Source organism: Heterobasidion irregulare (genome assembly GCF_000320585.1).
Source record: "Heterobasidion irregulare TC 32-1 unplaced genomic scaffold scaffold_09, whole genome shotgun sequence".
Classification (NCBI taxonomy): domain Eukaryota; kingdom Fungi; phylum Basidiomycota; class Agaricomycetes; order Russulales; family Bondarzewiaceae; genus Heterobasidion; species Heterobasidion irregulare.
Window position 1 is genome coordinate 1,346,399 of NW_009258205.1, and position 21,418 is coordinate 1,367,816.

A 21,418-nucleotide genomic window follows, 5' to 3' on the forward strand; every position below is an offset into this window, starting at 1 on the left:
TGAGTACGGACGTCATGATACCCTACCTCATTACCAACCATGCGGGGACTGTGTTCTAGAACCGAGTCCCTGGTCTCATCATAGCAGTGAGTACCAGCCCAACGGATTCAAACCATCATTTGCCCTGGCAGTTTTACGTCGTACCGGACGTCAGCATCTCGTTCTTCAAGCACCTCGAGGGCAGAGGACAACGGGTCCGCTGGAGTCATATTCGACGAAGGGGAGGGGAGGTCAAGTTTGGGTAGAGGAGGGGATTACTCCCAGTTGCGCAGGTATGACGTGGTAGCGGGGCAAAATCTGTGTGAATCTATAGATATCCCTTCCCCTACCACGTTCTATGGGATAAGCCCCTGGCATTGGGCAAAGCGGTGCTCCATTTGAGGCTGAAGACGAGGCACGAGATACCACAGCCGTAGTAGGCATGTGATATTCAGTGACGGGGGTGATGTCGTCAGCGGGATGAAAGGAGTCTTGAAGGTGTGTAGTTCGATTCAAGCCCGTAAGTCTTCTCTCGCCCGCATTGATACGGGCGATGAGTGTTCCTTCCCGAATCTGCAAAGCCCTCTACACATGTCGGACAAAGCTTCTTTCTTCTTCCAAAATCTCCAACGCCCTTTGTATCTCCGGTCGCGTGGGTCCTGACACAAACTCAGTGTTTGGTGTACCTTCAATGAGTCTCATCATGTAGGCGACGGGGGTCATTAGGTATGTCTCTCTGTCAGGAAATATGATCCCATTGCCTTGTGTGCGGATGAGGGGTGGTGGAGAGGGGGAACGGGAAGGTGAAGGTCTATCAAAGTCCTCTGTGAGTCATCTGATCATCTTGTCTTCTCATCGTTCGTTTTTGTCCAATCTCCCAAGATACTCATCGAATCCTTCTTCTGCTTCCCACGCTGCTTGTTCTTCATCTGTGTCCTATGGTATGGATCATTCTTCTACTATAGACATCTTGGGGGTCGAGAGGATAGAGGGTTCAGTGGAGGGTGTTTTTTCGTAAGGTTATTCGACAAGAGTGTCTTCAAAGGAAAGGTAGATGGATTTGCTGGAAGACATGTTTGCTGTGGGAGTGGATGAATGATTGAAGGGATGAGGGGATTGCAATGATTGAGTTCAGGTTTTTATACATTTTAGATTTTGTTTGTTCGACGTTTGCGAAAGCTGCTCATAGTGGTAAGTTATGATGTCGCGCATCGTATGCTTCCAAAAGTTCTTTGGCATTCCCTAGGTTCGCCCTTGTGACCCATTCATCTGCGGAGTTCGGGTATCCTTTCCAGTGTACTAGGTATTGATACCCGCATCCTCGTTTCCTCTTGTCAAGAATTTCTTCGACTTCATACTCCTCCTGTCCGTCTATGAGGTCAGGTGGTGGTTGTTCGAAATTGGGGCCGTGTACAGCTGTTTCTTGATAAGGTACGATTAACGAGGCATGGAATATGGGGTATATTCTCCACGTCGGCGGAAGCTTTAATTTGTATGTCACTGGTCCTAGTTTGCTTTCTATTTCAAATGGTCCATGCAGTTTCAGGGCTAGTTTGTCTTTCGGATGCGTGGTGGTGATATTTTTTCCCGATAGCCAAACCTTCTGTCCTGCTTCTAATTTGACTTTGTTTTCGGCTGTTTTCCCTTTCATTAGTTCAGCTGCAACTTCCAGGCTGGCCTTCGTTTCTTGCCGTAATTGTTCTAGCCTTTCCAACCTTTGTTCTACGCCTGGGATATCGGATCTCGGCGTGATCGGAGGTACAAAGGTTGGATTATAGCCATACATGAGTTTAAATGGCAATTGGTGAGTTGCTGAATGTTCCCTGACGTTGTGTGCAAATTCTGCATATGGCAATAATTCAGGCCAATTCGTTTGCTCATAGTTGCAGAATGCTCGTAGGTATTATTCGAGCTCCTGATTGACTCTTTCCGTTTCTCCATCTGTTTCTGGATGGTAAGCGGTTGATAGTGCTGTTGTTACTCCTAGCTTTTTCCATAGTTCTTTTGTGAATCTAGCCGCGAACTGTGGACCTCTGTCGGATACAATCTTCCTTAGAAGCCCGTATTGTTTCCAGATATTTTTCATATAGAGATCAGCAGTTCTTTCGGCATCTATGGTTTTATCGCATGAGGTGTAGACAACGCCCTTGGTGCTTCTATCCACGGTTACGTGAATAGCATTATACGGTCCAACTTGGGAAAGATCAGTAATAAAGTCCATTGTGACTGTTTGCCAAGGTCTTTCCGGTATTTCATTTGGGATAAGCAGGGTGCGTGTGGGGTGCATGATGTTTTTTGTGTTTTGACATGTTGCGCATCCTGTTACGTATTCTTTTACAAACGTGGATATTCCTGGCCACCAGAAATTGTCTGATACTAAGACATAGGTTTTCCATCTTCCTAGGTGTCCCGTTGCGGGTGAATCATGATACATTTTTGTGATTCGTCTTTTAAGTTCATCATCTGGAGGAACATATATTTTTCCTCTACGCCAGATGAGGTTGTCTTCGTAATTCCACTCTTGTAATCCTTTTGAGAGTGCTCTAGGTCCTAATGCTTTGATAAGCTCCATTGCTTCCATTACTTCTTTGTCTCTAGCTGTGATGTCTTTTAGCTTTTGTCTCAGCTGGCTATCAAGCATTTCAACTGTTCCTCATCCTGTTGCACTTTTAATGAATATCTAGGGTTGTAGTATCACCCAATCTTTGTTGTCAGATTTTACCCCCTCTTTTAGATCTGGATGCCTGGACAGAGCATTGGGTCGGTGGGTGACACCAGGCTTGTGCACGAGGATGAAGTCGAATTGGGAAAGAAAAAGTGACCAACGTGCTTGTCGACGGGAAAGAGTTCTTGCGGTAGAGAAGTATAGAAGGTTCTTGTGATCAGACCAAATCTCGAATGGGTGTCATGCGCCTTCAAGGTACACGTGCCAGTGATCGAGGGCATGTATCATAGCAAGCAATTCTTTGTCAAAGATATCGTAATTGCGCTCCGCCATATTGAAAGATTTGGACAGGTAAGCCACAGGGTGCCATCCGTCGTTGGGGGTTTCTTGTGATAGGATGGCGCCAGAGGCAAAGTCGGACGCATCAGTTTCAAGACAGAACAGTTTGTTGCCGTTGGGGTAAATGAGGACAGGGGTGGAGGTAAAGCATTTCTTTAGGGTTTCGAAGGCGGCATCTTGTTCACTGGTCCACTCAAATGACACGTCCTTCTTTGTGAGATTGTTAAGGGGTCGAGCCGTGGTAGCGAAGTTGCTGATAAATCTTCAATAGAAGTTTCCAAAACCGAGGAAAGATTGTACCTCCTTTAAGTTCTTCAGAGTTGGCCAGGCGGCAATGCCATCTACCTTAACCAGGTCCATGGATATATGATCCGCGGAAATGATGAATCCAAGGTATTCAACCGTGTTCGTCTCAAAAGTACATTTAGAGGGTTTCAGGAATAAATCGTTGTCCAAAAGTATTTGCATGACTTGGGTCGTCATGCGCCGATGTTCTTCAATAGTCTTTGTAAACACCAAGATGTCATCCATGTAAACCGCAAGGACTTGCACAACAATGAGGTTGTGGAAGATGATGTTCATCATCATTTGGAAAGTGGCAGGTGAGTTGCAAAGACCAAAGAACATGACAAGGAATTCAAACAGGCCAAATTTGGTCATGAAGGCTGTCTTCCATTCATCGCCTTCTGCTATGCGGATGTTATTATATCCCCACTTGACATCAAATTTGGAAAAGATCTTTGCTTTTGGTTTTGCAATGGTTTTTATTACGTCGTCAATTAGGGGTAGTGGGTATTTGTTTTTTATTGTCCATTCGTTTAGTCTCTGATAATCTTGAACCGGTTGTAAGCTTCCGTCCTTCTTTTTTATGAAGAAAAAGGGCAATGCTTGTGGGGATTTGGATATTCTAATGATTCCCCGCTTTAAATGTTCTTGAAGCATTTCGTGTAGCTAGTCTTCTTCTTCTTCTGTCAAGGGATACAGTTTACATCCCGTTGGTTCCCATCCTGGTTTCATATCGATCTTATGGTCCCATTGTGAATGTTCTGGAAGTCGTTGCAAAGCTTCTTGGCTGAAGATTTTGGCGAATTGCTTGAGCATGTATGCTGGAACTATTTCCTCAATGGGTTGTTCTGTTTTTGTTTTGTTTGCTTTTTCTGCCAGTTGTTGTGACTTGTTTCCAATGGAACTTACGTGAATCACTTCAAAGGGAAGCATCTCGAGTGGATCTTGGTAATACCATTCTTCATAGAATTCGGAAAAGAAGGTGTCATCAATTTCGTCTTCTATCTTGGAGTATCCCACTGCTCTGCTTCTTCTTCGCTGTGCAGATGCCAGCGCTTAGATAATGAATCTAGGTCGGCTGACTAGACACGTGATAGTGCATATTGAAAACATGAGACTATTTTTTACCCAATTGATTTGTGGGTTATGCTCGTGTAGCCAATCTGTCCCTAAGATTATATTTTCTCCTCCTAGGTTAGCGACTAGCAATTCACATCGTTCATCGTGGTAGTTGTCTTCCTCGTTCGTCATTCTCATGAGCAGGCAAGCTTTGTTGGTGATTTGTCCTCCTTCGTTGGCTGTTCCGTCTACGTTGAATACAGGAATAGGTTTGTCGATTTTTTGCATTGGTATTTTCTTGTTTAAGCAGAATTGCCTGTCGATGAGAAGTCCTTCTGCTCCTGAGTCAATTAATACCCTGGCTTTGGTGGTTCCTCCTTTGTATTTCAGCTGCATATTTATCCTCATGGACGATTTTTGATTGGATTTAGTGAGCCGTACAATTGTTTTTACAGGAGATTCTGGAGTGGGTCTACGGTACACCAGAGCCGTAGGCATATTTAAAAACCCAATTCTTTTTGCTTGCTTCCTTCGCTCAATTCCTGAAGGAGCACTTCCTGTTTGTCCCATCTCATCTTTCCTATAACCCTTTGGATCTCTTCTCGGCTAATCTCAGGCTCCTCCTTATGTACAGGCGCATCCGGTCCGGGTGCATAGGCCTAGTGAGCTGCGAGTCTGGCCTGGAATGGGTTAGTCGTCGCCATGCTTCTACCTTGCGCCGTAGTGCCTCCCTGAGCACTGCCTGGAGCTCCTGCCGAGAGCGCTCGGCCATAGCTGCTTCCTCCACCTCCCATCCTGCTGCTGGCCTGAGCCGAGCGGTTCCCCACCATTCTACTACCCTGTTGAACATGTCTAGTTGACCCTTCATATACCCTAGACAAACCCCTGGCAGGGCATTGATTTGCCATGTGTCCTTTCTGATGGCAGTAAAAGCACCTGCTCTCCATCCTTAAGCGGTTGCGCTCTTCGTCTGTAAGGATCGTTCGGACCGTATCTACGGCCATGGGGACGACAGAGTTATTCATGGATGATGGAGCGTTAGAGGAGTTGTAGCGGAAGGGATTGTTTGGTCAAACAACGGTAGAGGGCACAGAGCTTTTTATGCTCTGCAGCTCCCTCTATTGGTTATCGAACCTGCAGGTGTATTTTACCCAATTGTCTATGGTTGTCGGCATGTCAGGGAGTCTGTAAATTTGTTTGAGAATTTCCAGGTATATGGCTCGGCAGAAATAGTCGACAGTGGATTTGAGATCAAATCCACTTTCTCCTGCTGTCATGAGGAAGTCTGTAATGAATTCGTCAGCTGATCGCTTTCCCATTCTCATGGTGAATAATTTCTGTCTCGCCTTCTATTCGAGACTTTCATCCTTAAATGTGGCGGCTAATTCTTTCAGGAAGTCTTTGAACGTTCCCCATGTTTTTTTGGTTTCCGTTGCTTTGTACTCCCAGAGTTCTCTGTCGAAGTAGTATTTCTGTGCGAACAGTGAAGCTGTTCCTTCCCTCATATATGACAGGACCATAAGTGTTTTGTTCATGTCCGTGTCGTACTTGGTCGGGTTGGCTAGAATGTACATATGGCATTCGTAGATCCATTCTCTGTATTTTGACCTTGTTCCATCGAAGTCCCTCAGCTTGTTTCCTTTGTCTAATATTTCGTCTTTGTTGTCGATTGTTATTGCACTAGGTGCGGGGTTTGGTTGTGGATTTGGGTTTGGGTCCAGTTGACTTGGTCCTGCTACAGGTTCCGGGTCTTCTTCATCAACTGGAGTTAATACTCCTGCAGGGATTGGGGTTTCTTCGATATCTCCTTTCAGGATGTTGATTGGTGGTAGGACTGGTTTTGTTTGGGTCGGGGTAGTGACAGTTCTGAGGGGTGCCTTCCTGTCTTCCCAGGCTACTAGTGGGGCGTCAACTGTTTTTCCGCTATCCTATCTTCCTACGTAAATCCAATTTCCTTTGGAAGTTCTTTTGATGGTTTGTCCAAAGTGGACGTATGTGTTTGAGTGCTGCAAGTAGTTGGTTCCATGTGGAACTCGCCCTATGTGTCTTCCTAAGCCTTGGGAAGTCGTTTTGTTAGATCAAAGAGCCCACGCTAGTCTCACCCTGATCAAGGTTTAAGGGTCAAGGCAACAGCAGCTCTTTCTAGCCGGGTATAGTATTTCTGCTTCTGGTATAATACCGTACGTAACGTCAAGTGCAATTGTTTTGGTCGTACCTCCACTGGGTTGATTACCAGATAGAAGTATTCTACAACCTGAAACGACCCACACTGAAGTGGAATCGTCCAACCGTTCGCTCGAAGTGTATAGTAACTATTACGGTCGACGGACGCCTGTCTTTTGGGACTGCCTAGCGCCGTGTGTAACTAGCCAGTGTTCTGCTGCAAAAAGAGGATAAAGACAGGTGTGGGGTAGGATTGTGAAGGAGAGGCTATCCAGATGTCACGAACGGCTATTTGAGACGAGGGAATCCTAAGCCACAAATAATACCAAAAGGGGTTAAGAGGGGTCAAGGACTGATCAGACTAATGCCTTAGAATCAGAGGAGACTGTATGAACAGCAGTCCTTAGATTGGACAGAAGTGGATAGCCTAAGGCTTCCACCCTGCGCCACAGTATCTATAAATATGTACAAACAGGAGCACGGACCAAGTATTAATAGAGCAGGAATGCGAGGTGTGGTTGGGAGAAAGGTCCTATGAGTCCTTATCAAGAAGGTGAGAAAAGTAGGTAAGCATAAGCAAGGTGTTTCGTAACAACTACTGCTCTATCAGTGAGAAGGTAAAGATGTGGCACATTCTATACTATTTCAGCATATTACTCTCCTTCATATATGCCTATACCATTATCTTGTAGCTCTTTTGCTGACTTTCCAGCTGCTTTTACAAGGGATATAGAAAGAGAGAAATGTGCATTGATGCCCCCAGCTACTTTGTTGGCAGCTTGGCAGCTGCCACAAGAGGCTATGAAGACCTTGGTACCTTGGCCTTGCACACAAGATCATTAAAGTTGTCATTGTTAGCCAATGCCTGCTACTGGTCATTATAGGACACAACATATGGGTTGGACTTAGGGATATGCTATATGTAGCCTTGTAGACCTTATCTATTAGTACAGTGGCTAATACTGTCTTGTGCAGCACACAATCATCATCATTATTGATATTACAATTTTTAGCACTATTTATATTGTTCATTGCCTTGTTATACAGAAGATGTTCAAACTTGGTGTTTTCCTCTAGCTATTAGGCTGTGGAAAAGACAGTCATATTGGTATGTGGTGCCAGAATGATATATTTGCCTACCATATAGGAAATATATGCATTAAGCATATTAAGATCACCTCCAACAATATTGTGCTTATTTATATATAGGCATGCTATACATACACTCACTAGTGGCTATTTGGAAAACCCTTCTCTCTTATTGAATCTTGATTATTCATAATCATGTTTTTGATCAAATTTGCAAATTCAGGTAGCATTGTCTATACTAGTAGAGTCCCATTGAATATTACACTGAATCATAGTTTTACATATTCTCAGTCTAAATTGTATAAGTGCCATAATTTATTTTTATCCTATATAAAGTGTATTATTGATTTTCCATTGGTTTATTATCTTCTTAGCTGGTGTTTAAACTAAATCCTGAAAGACCTGACTTTTTAGGTATTTATTGACCTGTTTATTTATAAGATAGAGGAAAGATAAATGTTGAATATAATCAGAGATGTTGAGGTTGCCTATATTATGTCTACTTATTTTGATTACCAAGTTCATATCTTAGACCTTGTGGCTTAGTGGCTTAGAGCATCTGTCCCAGGTGCTTGTATACATGAGGTTGTTGGTTCAACTCTGGCAGAAGGCAAGTTTGTTATAAAGTATGTTCTGTGTTTAGGTATTTAACTAGTGCTCTAATAGACATGACTTTATAAGAAGGCTATGAGAACTGTGATGCTTGATTTATTATGATTTTTCCGAAATTTCAAGTTATAATGAATCCTAATAATTCCTAATTTAGGAAAATTATGTCTAATTAGAACAGGTTTAGAGGGGGGTAAGCTAAAAATGTCTAATCCTAATCATTCTTAATTATGCATAAATAGAACTAATTAGAGCTTAATACAAAGGAGTGATTTTCCAGATGAAGGGAGTACACCTATGATCTAGAGGGTAAGAGTCTGAGGAAAGAATTACCCTTAGACCACAGGTATTTAAGCTACACAAAACAATAAGAAACAAAAAAGGAAGGTATGACATCAATGGGTTATTACAGATAGTCCACCTTACAATATGGTCAAAAGCTCCACCTATAGGTCAGTCTGGAGCATCAATGACATCACACAGGACCACCTAAGTTAGCCAATCTAGTAAAACAATGAAAACAAAGTGAGACAGTCCAAATGGAGAAGGAAAGGAATATGCCTACTCTAGGAGTGGCTGTAGAGCTGCTCCCAGCTGTAGGGGCAAGTCATTAATGAGTCTATATTGTGGCATGTATGTGGCACATATGCTACATCAACTAGAATGGCTACAAACAACAAGGGTCAATCTGACAGATGAATTGGGTGTTCCATTTGGATCCCTAGTTTTACAGGGCTTTTTCCATATTAGGGAGCCCTTGAAGGTCAATATACTATGGTATCAATGAGCCACCCCTCTCTTTTCTTGGTACAAAAAGAAGGGTATAACATGACTGGTGCAAAAGTCCTAGAACAAGGTTATTTATAATGTATAACCTTAGTAAGGTGAATCCTCACTATCAAGGTGTGATAGGTGCCTTAGACATCCTACTTTGGATCTCTAGTTTTATAGGGTTGTTTCCATATTAAGGGGCCCTAAATGCTGACACACAAATTGATAGGAGCTGCACTCTATTAAACAATAGCTATTTCAATAAAGTAGAGAAAAATAATATCCAGAACAATGTAAAACTACCAAAGGCTTGGTCCATAATAACTATAAACTAGTTTCCATCTACAAAACTACCTCTGTCTGAAATAACATCAAACTACCATTGTCTACAATAATATAAAACTATACATATCCAGAGTAATAACTAAACTACCACTAATCCATGGAATGTGGTTGTATTTTGATGAAGCACAGAACCAACCTCTGTGTTATGAAACCCTGCCTATAAGTAATCAAAGTGCTTCTATATTCCTTCACTTTTTGGTAAAAGAATATGGGGTCATTCTAGTTCAATTTCAGATGAGGTGTCTAGGGATGTGAAGGAGCTAGCATTTCCTTGCAGAGTGTCCAGTCTAATCTTAAAGTTGAAGACAAGAAATTCTGCTTCAAGACCTAGTCAGAAAGCAACTAGAATATGTGCCTCAAGTCAAGAATTTAGTTATGGCTGACTAGATCACAAGACTCCCTCAGCCATATATTACAGAAGTATGATATAGGAATGGCCATCCCACAAGTCTAGTCTATTCTGCCCTAATGTCTAAAATGATATTAAAATAACCATTGTTCTACTATAATATTTGCAATCAGACACATCTATAATGATGCTAAACTATCCATGTCCATAATGACCCTAAGCTACCCGTTCCTTCAAGCATAGGGATTATTGATCAATGGCATTGTTGATGACAATCTATTTATCAAGTCTGAAATGACAGTAAACTACCCCTATTTCCAATGGGCAAAATCTATTGTAACTTAAAGGAATAAGTTAGACAATAGAAATCACCTAGCTCATGGTGTTAAACTAAGTTGACCTTAACTTAGGTCTAAGTTATCTAGTTTGATATAGTATAAACTGTTTCCATTGTATCCTAGTAGAACCCTATTAAGACAAAACCTGGTCTAGGGCCCTATACATATCACTAATAAATGATCTGGTGTGCAAAAAAGTTTTCCTTTATAGGTACTCTATAATAATGATGATAAAGGTCCACAATGACCTTTCTCTTAAACTAGGGGCAGCACCCAAATGCTAAAAGCTGTCCCACACACTACTGTCTCTATATGATGAGACAAAACTATATATATATTTATCTCTGCATGATAAGAGAAAACTACAATCATGATGTCTATAAAGACATTAAACTAATGGAACATCCAGAACAATGTTTAAACTACCATTATGGATTGACCTTATGTGACCCTAACTAATTAGTTATCTGTGGTCATAAAGTCTACTCACATACCCAAAATTAGTATTAGTCAACAAGCAAGAGGCCAGGCTCCCTTTTTACTCCAAATCTAATCTTAGTTAGAGATAAGCTCACTATATAGGAATGATATAGCTTGACAAGAGTACCAACATTCAAGTCTATTATTCTTCACATCCTTGCCTTGAATCCAATACTATACATAGTATTCCTTACTATAGGCCCATATTTGTGACAAACAAACTCTAGACACAAACTCAACCTCACTAGAATTGAGCTCACCATATAGGAGCAATACTACTTGGAATTGTTAAAGAAACCTTACCAATCCCAGAACCAGTTATAGAACCCAACTGGAATGAAGAAGTAGGCCTAAGCCTTATAAAAGCAATCAACCTACTTGTTCAGGGACCCCTTTAGCGCAGCAATCATAAGGATAGAAGAGCTATCCTAGAAATACTAAGGTTTGACCTTTAGAAAAAAAAGAAAAAAAACATGCATCTGGAAAATTATCCCCTTGTATTAGCTCCAAATTATATCTAATAGTGTCTAAAAGTATCTAAAAGTATTAATAGCATCTAAAAGTGTCTAATTTCCTAATTAGGAGCAACATATTGTGAGCACTAGATTGGTTTCTAATTTTATAATATTAGCACTAATTCTATACCAAGAAGTCTTTAATTAGTAGTAGGAAATAGTAAGTACTACTGCTCTATCAATGAGAAGGTAAAGATGTGGCACATTCTCTACTATTTTAGCATATTACTCTCCTTTATATATGCCTACATCATTATCTTGTAGCTCTTTTGCTGACTTTCTAGCTGCCTTTACAAAGGACATAGAAAGAGAGAAATATGCATTGATGCCCCAGCCACTTTGTTGGCAGCTTAGAAGCTGCCACAAGAGACTATGAAGACCTTAGTACCTTAGCCTTGCATACAAGATCATTGAAGTTGTTATTGTCAGCTAATGCCTGCTACTGGTCATTACAGGACACAACATGCAGGTTGGGCTTAGGGATGTGCTCCATGCAGCCTTGTAGACCTTGTCTATTAGTGCAGTGGTCAATACTATCTTGTGTAGCACACAATTATTATTACCATTGATATTATAATTTTTAGCACTATCCACATTGTTTATTGCCTTGTTATATAGAAGATGCTCAAACTTGGTGTTTTTCTGTAGCTATTAGGCTGTGGAAAAGACAGTCATGTTGGTATGTGATGCTAGAATGATATATCTGCCTGCCATATAGGAAATATATGCATTAAGCATATTAAGATCACCTCCAACAATCTTGTGCTTATTTATATATAGGCATGCCATACATATACCCTTGTCCCCATCCTCTACCTTACTAGTGGCCATTTGGAAAATCCCTCTCTCTTGTTGGATCTGAATTATTGATAATCATTGATAATACTAATTTGAGCTGATCATGGCTAATTATTCATAATTATGTTTTCGATCAAATTTGCAAATTAAAGTAGCATTGTCTATACTAGTAGAGTCCTATTGAATATTACACTTAATCATAGTTTTACACATTCTAAATCCAAATTGTGTAAGTGCCATAATTTGTTTTTACCCTATATAAAGTATATTATTTATTTTCCATTAGTTTATTATTGATTTCCATAAGGTCTTGGTAGATCCTTCTTGCTAATTCCCATTTAAGGCCTCCTAAGAAGTGCATCCCCCCAGTTTCTAGGTTTACTTTAGCTAGTTTGTCAATTTGCTTGAAGAGCTAAAGATACACATTGAATGATTCTTTATCTTGATTTATTCTAGCCAGCTTGTCTCTAGTGTCTGGTTGCTTATTAAATTCAAAGTCTGTAGAGATTTTCTTATAGACTAAGGTTTTTTCTATTGCTTCTTTCCATATGTATTTGTCCCAATTATTGTTTTTATTTCTAGCTTTAGTAAAGTTTTTTGACCATATGCTAGCTGATCTTTCCTTTATGTAAATCAGAGCATACATGATTTTGGTGAATTCATCTAGAAAACCCTTTTTGTGAGCAAGGATTACTAGGTCAATTTTATAGAGGAATTGCTTTATTTATTTTCTGTTTTCATCAAAGGGGGTGGGTTTTGCCATAGCCAGTCCTTTGGATTTAGGATTTCCAGGATTTGTTGACATTTTATTGGCTGGGGGCCATAAATTATCTAAAGACCCTCAACTTAAATCTTATTCTCAAGTATACTCTTATTAGGGGATTTTAATTGGTATAAGGATTCTGAAACTCACTTGGAAAGAGGTTTCTTGTACTAGGGATAAAACAGGAGTATGTTTTCGAGAGAGTCTACTCTACTGGCTTTTTCTCTGGATAGGTTATATATATGTGGTTTCAGTAAGTTATAATTCCAATTTGTGAGTAATTTAGACTTAAGGAATCTGAGCCTTTCAATGAGATTGACAAGTTTAGTTGTTTATAAGTTTGGCATAGCATGGAATCCCTAGAGAATTCCATTATAGTAGAAGTGTTTATGTTTTTTGTCACAATAAACATTGTCTTTGTTAACATCCTGACTATGTGATTGATTTGGTTGAGAAGTGTGAGGATTTTGCTGGAGGTGGACCCTATGATAAAACTTTGGTGATAATAAGTTTTGTGGTCAAACTCTCTTCTTTAGATAACTAATACAGTTTTGTCAATTTTGATTTGATAGAGTGAGTATCTAGTAGCCTCTAGTGTGTCCTAGTTTGGGATAGTATAGGTCTAGAAGATAAAAATGGCATATTGGTTTCTTTGGTCACTTTTTTCAATGAGTTTTCTTCTGATTCCTTCTAAATCAATATTTCTAATGATATGCCTTTGAAAATCCATGATATGTGCACTTGGAAAGTAACTGGGTCTTCCATTATTAAGATTAATGGTATTTTTGGTTTAGATAAGGTTAAGTCCTAAGTGTCCAACTATGAAGACTAGGGGTTTTTGGGTTATTGATAAAACAAAGCCTGGGAAAGGGAAATCTGAGTCTATTAACCAGATCAAAGAAACATTTATAATGTGCTTGTAGCTAGAATATGGCTACTCTGGCATATGTTAGTCATATTACTGAGTGCCTGGATATAGTAATCCTTTCCTCAGGAATTTCTTGGCTAATAACTAGAGTAGTGGCTTCTTGTCTTTGAGTTTTGTGGCTTCATGCCACTTAAATAGATCTGTGGCTTCTTTCTTCCAATATCTATTAAACAATCTTGGCAAGAGATTATATTAGTTGGTATTCCAGGATAAAGATAGGATAGGGAATAAGAAAGCTTGTTTAAGTATTAAGCTAATAGGCTTATCATGTGCTATAAGCACTAAGAAGGATTCCCTAGGCTATTTGGATTGCAACAGTCTATCAAATAAAGACTATTGCTTGTCCTTGGGCTTATGTAAGAAAGTACAGGTCACTATCAACCTTATCTTCAAAAAGGTAGAGAAGATGATTCTCAATATTGGCACAGTGTTTATTGGAAACAAGGCTATCTTCTCCAATCTGATAGTTGACTTCTGATGGGTTCTAAGAGATGACTCAATAGGCAGTGAGTCCTTAGTATATAATAGTGATATAGGAGTGAATAAGACTTTGAGACAAATCCAGCGCTTTATCAGACTAGATATAATACTTTGGATCTGGCAGAGTTTACAATGCATGAGCTAGAAAGGTAGCTAGATGCTAGATGCAGTGTAAAAATTAAGTTGTATACAAAGTAAAAAAGCTAAGCTTCTAAAAAGCTTATCTCAGCTATAAGTATATATAAGCTATTTAGGACAGGATTAAGATCTGGTCCATGCTTCTAAATGCTAATCTACTTGACAGGTGTTAGGACTTCTAGAAGATCAAGTTCTCAATCCTGACTAGTAATCCATAGTCTGCAATATATCCATATATAGTAACTGTAATGAATGTCTGTCTATATTATTATAAATTTAGAAATCAATCACAATTAATATTAGTAAGCTACATAGATATAAGTATATTAATGAGTCATATATTGTAAGTGTTTATGCATCAGTATGTATATGGTAATTAATCCAAGTTTATTATCTATGTCTAAGTTATATGTGTATCTCATAATTACTTTCTCAAGTCATATGCAAGGTATATATAAGGCTATGGTCCTAGTTATTAGCATCTAAATCTTGTATAGATCCCCTAACCTTTCTCCCAATTCATATATAAAGCATATATTAGGACATGGTCCTAATACTCTAATAATAAAGACAATGAGGGATATAAGCCTAATTAAGTAAAATAAGAGCAATATTAATATAATATGATACAAGTAGGATCTTCTTGTAAAGTTGAGCTTTAACTAAAGGAATATTTAAGACTGGTTTATTATAATGTTGCAAATAGGTATTTATAGTAAATCAAAGTAAGTAGAATAAACATAAGATCATAAGATCAAGCAAAATCAATATTATGCTAGGGCTGGGATATTAAGAGATAGAAAAACCCATATATAGAGATGCTTATGAACCATAGGTTTTATTGTGCCATGGTCAAGAAATAAAGCAATATTTAGTAAAGAGTATAATAGCAAGACAAGGTAAACTCTGTAAGGGATAAAAAAAAGTGTATTATAGGACCTATACTATCTAATAGGCACATATAATAAAGCTTACTGTAGTATGCTATAGAGTTATTTATGGCTATCTATATGGTCAATGCTTGAGATACATATAGTATAAGCTTGATAGTGCTATAGATAATATTATAGGCCTAAAGGTCATTATATAATATATATGGGAAGTAGGCAAAATAGTATAAGGCTAATCATGAGACTTGAGAAAAACCATGTTGGCCCAATGTTAAGATATTAAGCTTGTAATAGATATTAGAAAATATCACTCTAGTTTATAAAATCATCTAGTATTCTTTAAGGTTTTTTATAAGATTATTGCTAAAGTGCTTGTAGATTTGTAAGAAATAGATCTTGATGCTTAAAAAGATAGTATACTTATTACTAGTCATTTTTATCTTTATGACCAACATTGCTCTGGGAGATTAGCTTGTGATTTTCCCAAGATTTTTTGTCAAAAAAACCAGGTTGCAAGAAGGAGTTGATTACCACTTTTTTGGGATTTTTCCCGTGACTTTTTGGTTTGGCCAACTTTTTTAGCAGAATTTTCAAAACTTTTGTGTGGTGATGTAGTGCTATAAGTCATAGGCGTAAGTACATTGAGAAGTGCAAGCCCAGTTAGTTCAATATAGACTCCCAGTTCATCATTGCATGCTACGAAATGGTATGGTGACTCTTCTATTTCTAAATGGCCTACTCTATGGCCTTTCCAGTTAAACCCTTTCTGTACACATCCATAAACCTCCATGAATGATTAAAGAACCACTGAATGACCTCCATGGGATACGCATTGAGACATTCTTTTGCATGAATTTTTATATCCTCAAACTTTCCCTTGTGAACTCCATGGAACCTGTACTTAGCCCGTCTCTAATACTGAATAGATTATCAATAAGACTAAGAATATGAAACAGCTATGAAAGAAAATTCAACTGACCATCTCAATTAGGTTTAGCTCACAATAAAACTTCAGGAGGAAGATATAGAAATAACCATGAGTAACAATCATCTGTTTGAGTAATGAAACCTGATTCTTAATATTGGCCTAGTTACTGAGAAGATACACTATGTAATAGCACTTATTCTCAACTGGACAGACAGGCACATATTTGGTATGTATGCCAAAGACATCAAATCCATGCTCCTTGAGTGTATTCTTCAATCCCTTCTATTCTCCAGAAGTAGTCTTTATAGACTGAAGTTGACCATGCTTTGCCTCAACAGGGTTAGTATCTAGAATGATGGTGTTGTACTGAAAGGGCTGCTTGCCACTATTTGTTTTATTTATTGGAAATGGCCAGATAGCATTAGAACTAAGGGTGGCATAAGCAAATAACTGATTAAAAATAAAGAGACTAGTGCAGGTTGGATAAGCCTTAACAAGAACATCAAGAGTATCCTCCACTTGTTCAAGGAGCTAATCGTGGTCCCAGTAGGCAGTATTGCTTGAACCACCAGGATAGATAATCTTGCGAGACTCACAAATAATGTTTCTATGCTTATTCTGTATAGCAAGTTGACCATTTTCCTCTTCAATAAACTCAGAAATATGGATCAGGCATCCCTTTTCTTCATTAATTTGACTTCATCTTTTTTGATCCTGGTTCAAATGGCATATCAGCAGGTAGCCTATGAACATAAACAACAAATACTGTGTTAAGGTTTACTAACCAGAGATTTGACTTAAAATCACCTGCATGCATACAACTCTTATTCTATATCAAAGTCATGATTGCTTTTTCTCCTAGTGCAAGGTCTGGCTCCATTTAAGTGAGCTTAGGACCAACAAATTTTACTAAATAGTATTCATACTGAGCCATTGTAGGAAGGAAAGACCTTCTAACAATATTTCACCACATCTGGCCACTCATGCCCATCTATATAAACCCCTTTCTTCAATTTTGTTTGCCTCCAACCAATGTCATGGTGTGGAATGGTTTTACTTCTAGATATGATCAGGGTTTCCTATTTTTCCAGATGTACCTAGTGTTAGTTTGATTGCTGTTCTAGATGGTACCCTCTAGTATTGGCACTGTACACAAATGTTGGTCACAGTTATAGGCAACGATGAAAATATCCTAAGCCATTTAGCAAATTTCTGAAGTGGTGCTGGACTACTAACAAGGATAATACTCCGTAAATGTTGAGAATAATGAAGAGAGGCTTAAGAACTTTGTGATACAAGTTGCTGAGGTGCTACACAGATTACAGGCGAGCTACTAGTTTGTCTAGTATCCCTACAAGTCTGGAAGCTTATCTCCAACTGAAACCACTCAAAAAACTTATTGATTAGTACTGACTGACTAAGTAAAAGTAAGAGGGAGAGATGGTCTCTGCCTGAAGCAGGACAATCAGCCTCCTTATATACTATTTCAAGTGGAAATCTTCTTTCTAGTATATATAGGCTAAGTAGAGTCATTGTGAATCACAAGGAATGCTGTAGAAATAAAAAGAATAGGGAGGAAAGCAGAGGAACAAAAAGGAAAGCAAAAGAAAAGCTCAGAATGTGGTAGAATGCTCCTTTAGCTTCCTTCAGAATTGCTCAGAACCTTCCCCTCCTTTCAGCTTAGAATGGCCTAGACCTTGCCCCTTTCCTAAACATTCTCTATCCTTCTACTAAAATTCCTCTTTATTCAACCAAATTCCATTGCTCTCTTTTCATTCCTTATTGTCTTGCCATAATCTAGCCCTTTCTGTTATAGACCCTAGGCTCTAGAATCTATGCCAAAAGCAAATTATAAGCTCTATAACGACAGGACTGTGGTCCAGAGGGTAAGAGTCTGAGTGTTGTTTTTGGCCGTTCTGGTTGATGTGGCATGGATGCCACATGGGTGCCCCCTTTGGGACTCATTGATTACTCGCCTCTACAGCCGGGAGCGGCCCTACAGCCGTTCCCAGAGCGGGTATATTGCTTTCTTTCTCCATATGGACTGTCTCACCTTGTTTTCACCTTGTCTCACCTTGTTTCAGTTGTTTCACCGGGTTAGCCGGCTGAGGCGGTCCGATGTGATGTCATTGACACTCCGGACCGACCTCCAGGTGGAGCTTTTGACCGCTTTGTAAGATGTTTCACATGTAATGACCCATTGATGTCATACCTTCCTATTTCGTTTCTTATTGTTCTGTGTAGCTTAAATACCCGTGGTCCGAGGGCGATTCTTTCCTCAGACTCTTACCCTCTGGACCACAGGTGCGCTCCCCTCTGTTCTTTGTATCTACTCAGACTCTTACCCTCTGGACCACAGTCCTGTCGTTATAGAGCTTCTTTTTGGCACTCTCTCTGTGCCAGTCGCTTCATTGTCACTGCGCTCAACAGGTTATGGGCCCTGCCCTCTAGCGACTTTGCTCTACATTGCTTTATCGACACTTTCTGGTCTCTTCTCTGCTGTGCCACTCCTTTCTGGCCACACCCCATTGCTGCCACATCTTCCCCATTGCTTTCCCTGCCTTTCCCATCGTCCCATATCGCTTCCAACACCTTTCCCTCCTTGTGCCGCTCGTGCCACACCATGTCTGACCCCTCATTCGCTCTCCCTTCTGTCTCCCCTCTCAATAATCGCAACTATCCTTCCTGGTCCAAGGAGATCAAGGCCTGGCTTCGTCTCAAAGGCCTGTGGCTTCTAGTCTCTGGTGATGAGACAGCTCCTGTTGGCACAACGGAGAAGCCTGCTGACCCAAGGGAGGTGGCAGAGTGGAAGAGGAATGCTCAGAAGGCTGCTGGTGCGCTCTTACTATCAGTTGAGGAGCAGTTCAGAGGCGTCTTGGATGGCATTGAGGACGACCCCATTGCCATTTGGACCAAACTAGAGGAGCAGTTCAATAAGAAGTCTGCTGGATCGCGTTTCAACGCGATGGAGGACCTCTTTTCGATCAAGAAGCGCAACGATGAGTCCCTCCAGTCCCTCATTCATCGTGTCGACGAGTCTATGCGCGTCTTGAAGAACCTCCGCGACTCTGGCTTCGATCTCAAGAAGCAGGACGAGGAGCTCACTTGCATGGCCCTCTTGTGGTCTCTTCCCTCCGAGTTTGACACCTTCCGCTCCTCCCTCAGTCTCATGGACGTCTTGTCTCGCTCCAAGCTCGAGGACGCGTTCAGGCGCGAGGATTTGAATCGTGCGCGTCATTCTGATCCCACAGACTCTGCACAGGCCCTTGTGGCATCCTTTCCTTCGTCCTCCACCTCTTCCTCCACCTCCTACAGACGTTCTAGGCCACCCAGGAAGCAGTACAAGTGCGACTTCTGCGGTGCCACTGGCCATACTGATGACAGGTGCTTCAAGAGGATCAATGAGGAGCTGAAGAAGTCCAAGCCACAGCAGGCCCACTCGGTTCAGGCCCCTGAAGCCTCTGGTCCCATGCAGTTTGCAGGCAATGCAAGTTTTCGTTCCCCTGCTCCATCCCCTTCATCCACAGCCCCCTCACTCGTCACTGACCTCGATTGGAATGCGGACACAGGTGCGACCTCTCATATGACACCCCATCGCCACTGGCTTCGCAACTATCGTCCCTTTGTTGTCCCCATTCGTCTTGCAGACTCGTCTGTCATCTATTCTGCTGGTGTTGGGACTGTGGTGTTCAATCCGGTCGTTGGAGGCAAGAGGGCGCAGTCTGTGGAGTTCTCAAACGTCCTGCATGTCCCTGATCTCGGTTGTAATCTCCTGTCTGTGCTGTATTTGACTCAGCACAAGCACTTCTCTGTGCTAATAGAAGGATCTTCGATGCATTTCTCCCGGGACGGTGCAGTGTGGTTCATGGCAATCGTTCCTGATGGTTCCAACAACGCATATCTTCAAGGGACCACATCCACCGTTGTTTTGCAGTCTGCTGGTGCCGCTTCTACTCTCCCTCTTGACTTGTCCCTGTGGCATCGTCGTCTCTGCCACCACCACCATGCTGGAGTGCAGAAGATGGTGAAGGAACAACTCGTTACTGGTCTACAGCTCGATTCGGATGTGCAGCCTGACCCTGTGTGCGAGCCCTGTCTCTCTGGCAAGATGCACGCTCACCCCTTCCCCTCCACTGGCTCTGTGACCTCCAAACCGCTTGAACTCGTCCACTCTGATCTCCATGGTCCTCTCCCTGTTGCCACTCACTCTGGAATGCGCTACTGGATCACCTTCATTGATGAGTTCACCAAGCTCAAGGTGGTCTATGTCCTGCGCTTGAAGAGCGACGCATTTGAGGCTTTCAAGCGCTACAAGGCCTATGTGGAGAACCTGACTGGACAGCGCATTTTGGCTTTGCAGGATGACAAGGGAGGAGAGTACATGTCCAATGCCTGGGACTCGTTTTGTTTGGAGCATGGGATCGCTAGGAGGCACACGGCACACAATCGGCCACAGCAGAACGGCGTGGCAGAGCGTGCCAATCGCACTATCATGGAGGCCCTCACTACCATGCTTTCTGAATCGCATTTGCCGCTTGTTTTCTGGGGCGAGGCTCTGGCCACTTATGTGCACGTCTGGAATTGACTCTGGACGTCTACCCTGAAGGGCAAGACGCCATTTGAGATGGTCCATGGGAAAAAGCCGGACGTTTCGCACTTGCGGGTCTGGGGCTGCCTAGCCTATGTGCATGTGCAGAGGGACAAAAGGGATGGATTTGGATCTCATATGGAGAAGTGCGTGTTTATTGGGTACCCTGATAGCTACAAGGCGTGGAAGTTCTACAATCCTGCGACTCGGAAGGTCATCATTTCGGAAAGGGCAGACTTTGATGAGCGATTCTTTCCTGGCACTCGCCACTTTGATGCTAACACCCAGTCTGCCACTCCTCCTCCTTCGTCTCTGTTCAGTCTTTGGGATGCAGATGTGGATCCGGTGCCGGTCCTGGGGGGGGGGAAGCAGATGCTCCTCCTCCTGCTGGTCACCTCGAAGACGCTCCCACCGACCAGGATCATCCTGTGGCAGACCTAGCATCTCCTCCACCTCTTGCTCCTATCATTGTCCCTCCTGATGCTCTCCCTCCTGTCATTCCAGCACCACCTCCTGCTCTCTAAACACGCTCTAGGAATGACTCTGCCACTCCTGAACCAGGTCCATCTGCTACTCAACGCTCCACTCGCACTCGTCGTGCTCCTGGGGAATGGTGGAAGGTTAGGACGCTGCCTGCAGACAATGATGCTCATTCTGACATTGCTGAGGACGTCCCTGATGCTCCTGGAGAGGCAGAGATGGAACCCATTGTTGAGGACGCATTTCTGGCTGAAGTCGAGCGTGCCCTGTTCACCTCTGGTGCTGAAAAGGCTGAGCCCTCGATGTATCGTCAGGCAATGAAGCGCCCTGATGCAGATGAGTGGCAGAAGGCGGCAGAGGAAGAGATGGAGGCTCATGCTCGGAATCGCACCTAGGACATTGTTCCACTCCCTGAGGGCTGCAAGGCGATCGGTTCTCG

The 21,418-nt window shown here is 41.6% G+C and overlaps 3 protein-coding genes across 3 annotated transcripts; 2 read left to right on the forward strand and 1 right to left on the reverse strand.

The window, feature by feature from the left end:
* Window positions 1–751: 751 nt before the first annotated feature.
* Window positions 752–1,074, forward strand: HETIRDRAFT_164166 (uncharacterized protein; the record flags this gene model as incomplete). Its single annotated transcript, XM_009551893.1, has 2 exons — window positions 752–805; window positions 862–1,074. The coding sequence occupies 2 exons, from the start codon at window positions 752–754 to the stop codon at window positions 1,072–1,074; spliced, it is 267 nt and encodes an 88-aa protein (XP_009550188.1).
* A 4,602-nt stretch (window positions 1,075–5,676) lies between these two features.
* Window positions 5,677–9,018, reverse strand: HETIRDRAFT_107788 (uncharacterized protein; the record flags this gene model as incomplete). Its single annotated transcript, XM_009551894.1, has 2 exons — window positions 5,677–6,221; window positions 9,000–9,018. The coding sequence occupies 2 exons, from the start codon at window positions 9,016–9,018 to the stop codon at window positions 5,677–5,679; spliced, it is 564 nt and encodes a 187-aa protein (XP_009550189.1).
* Window positions 9,019–20,637: 11,619 nt separating this feature from the next.
* HETIRDRAFT_454214 (uncharacterized protein) lies at window positions 20,638–21,374 on the forward strand (the record flags this gene model as incomplete). The annotated part of the gene is made up of 2 exons (XM_009551895.1): window positions 20,638–20,927; window positions 21,035–21,374. 2 exons carry the CDS (start codon window positions 20,638–20,640, stop codon window positions 21,372–21,374), a joined length of 630 nt encoding a protein of 209 aa, XP_009550190.1.
* Window positions 21,375–21,418: the final 44 nt, after the last annotated feature.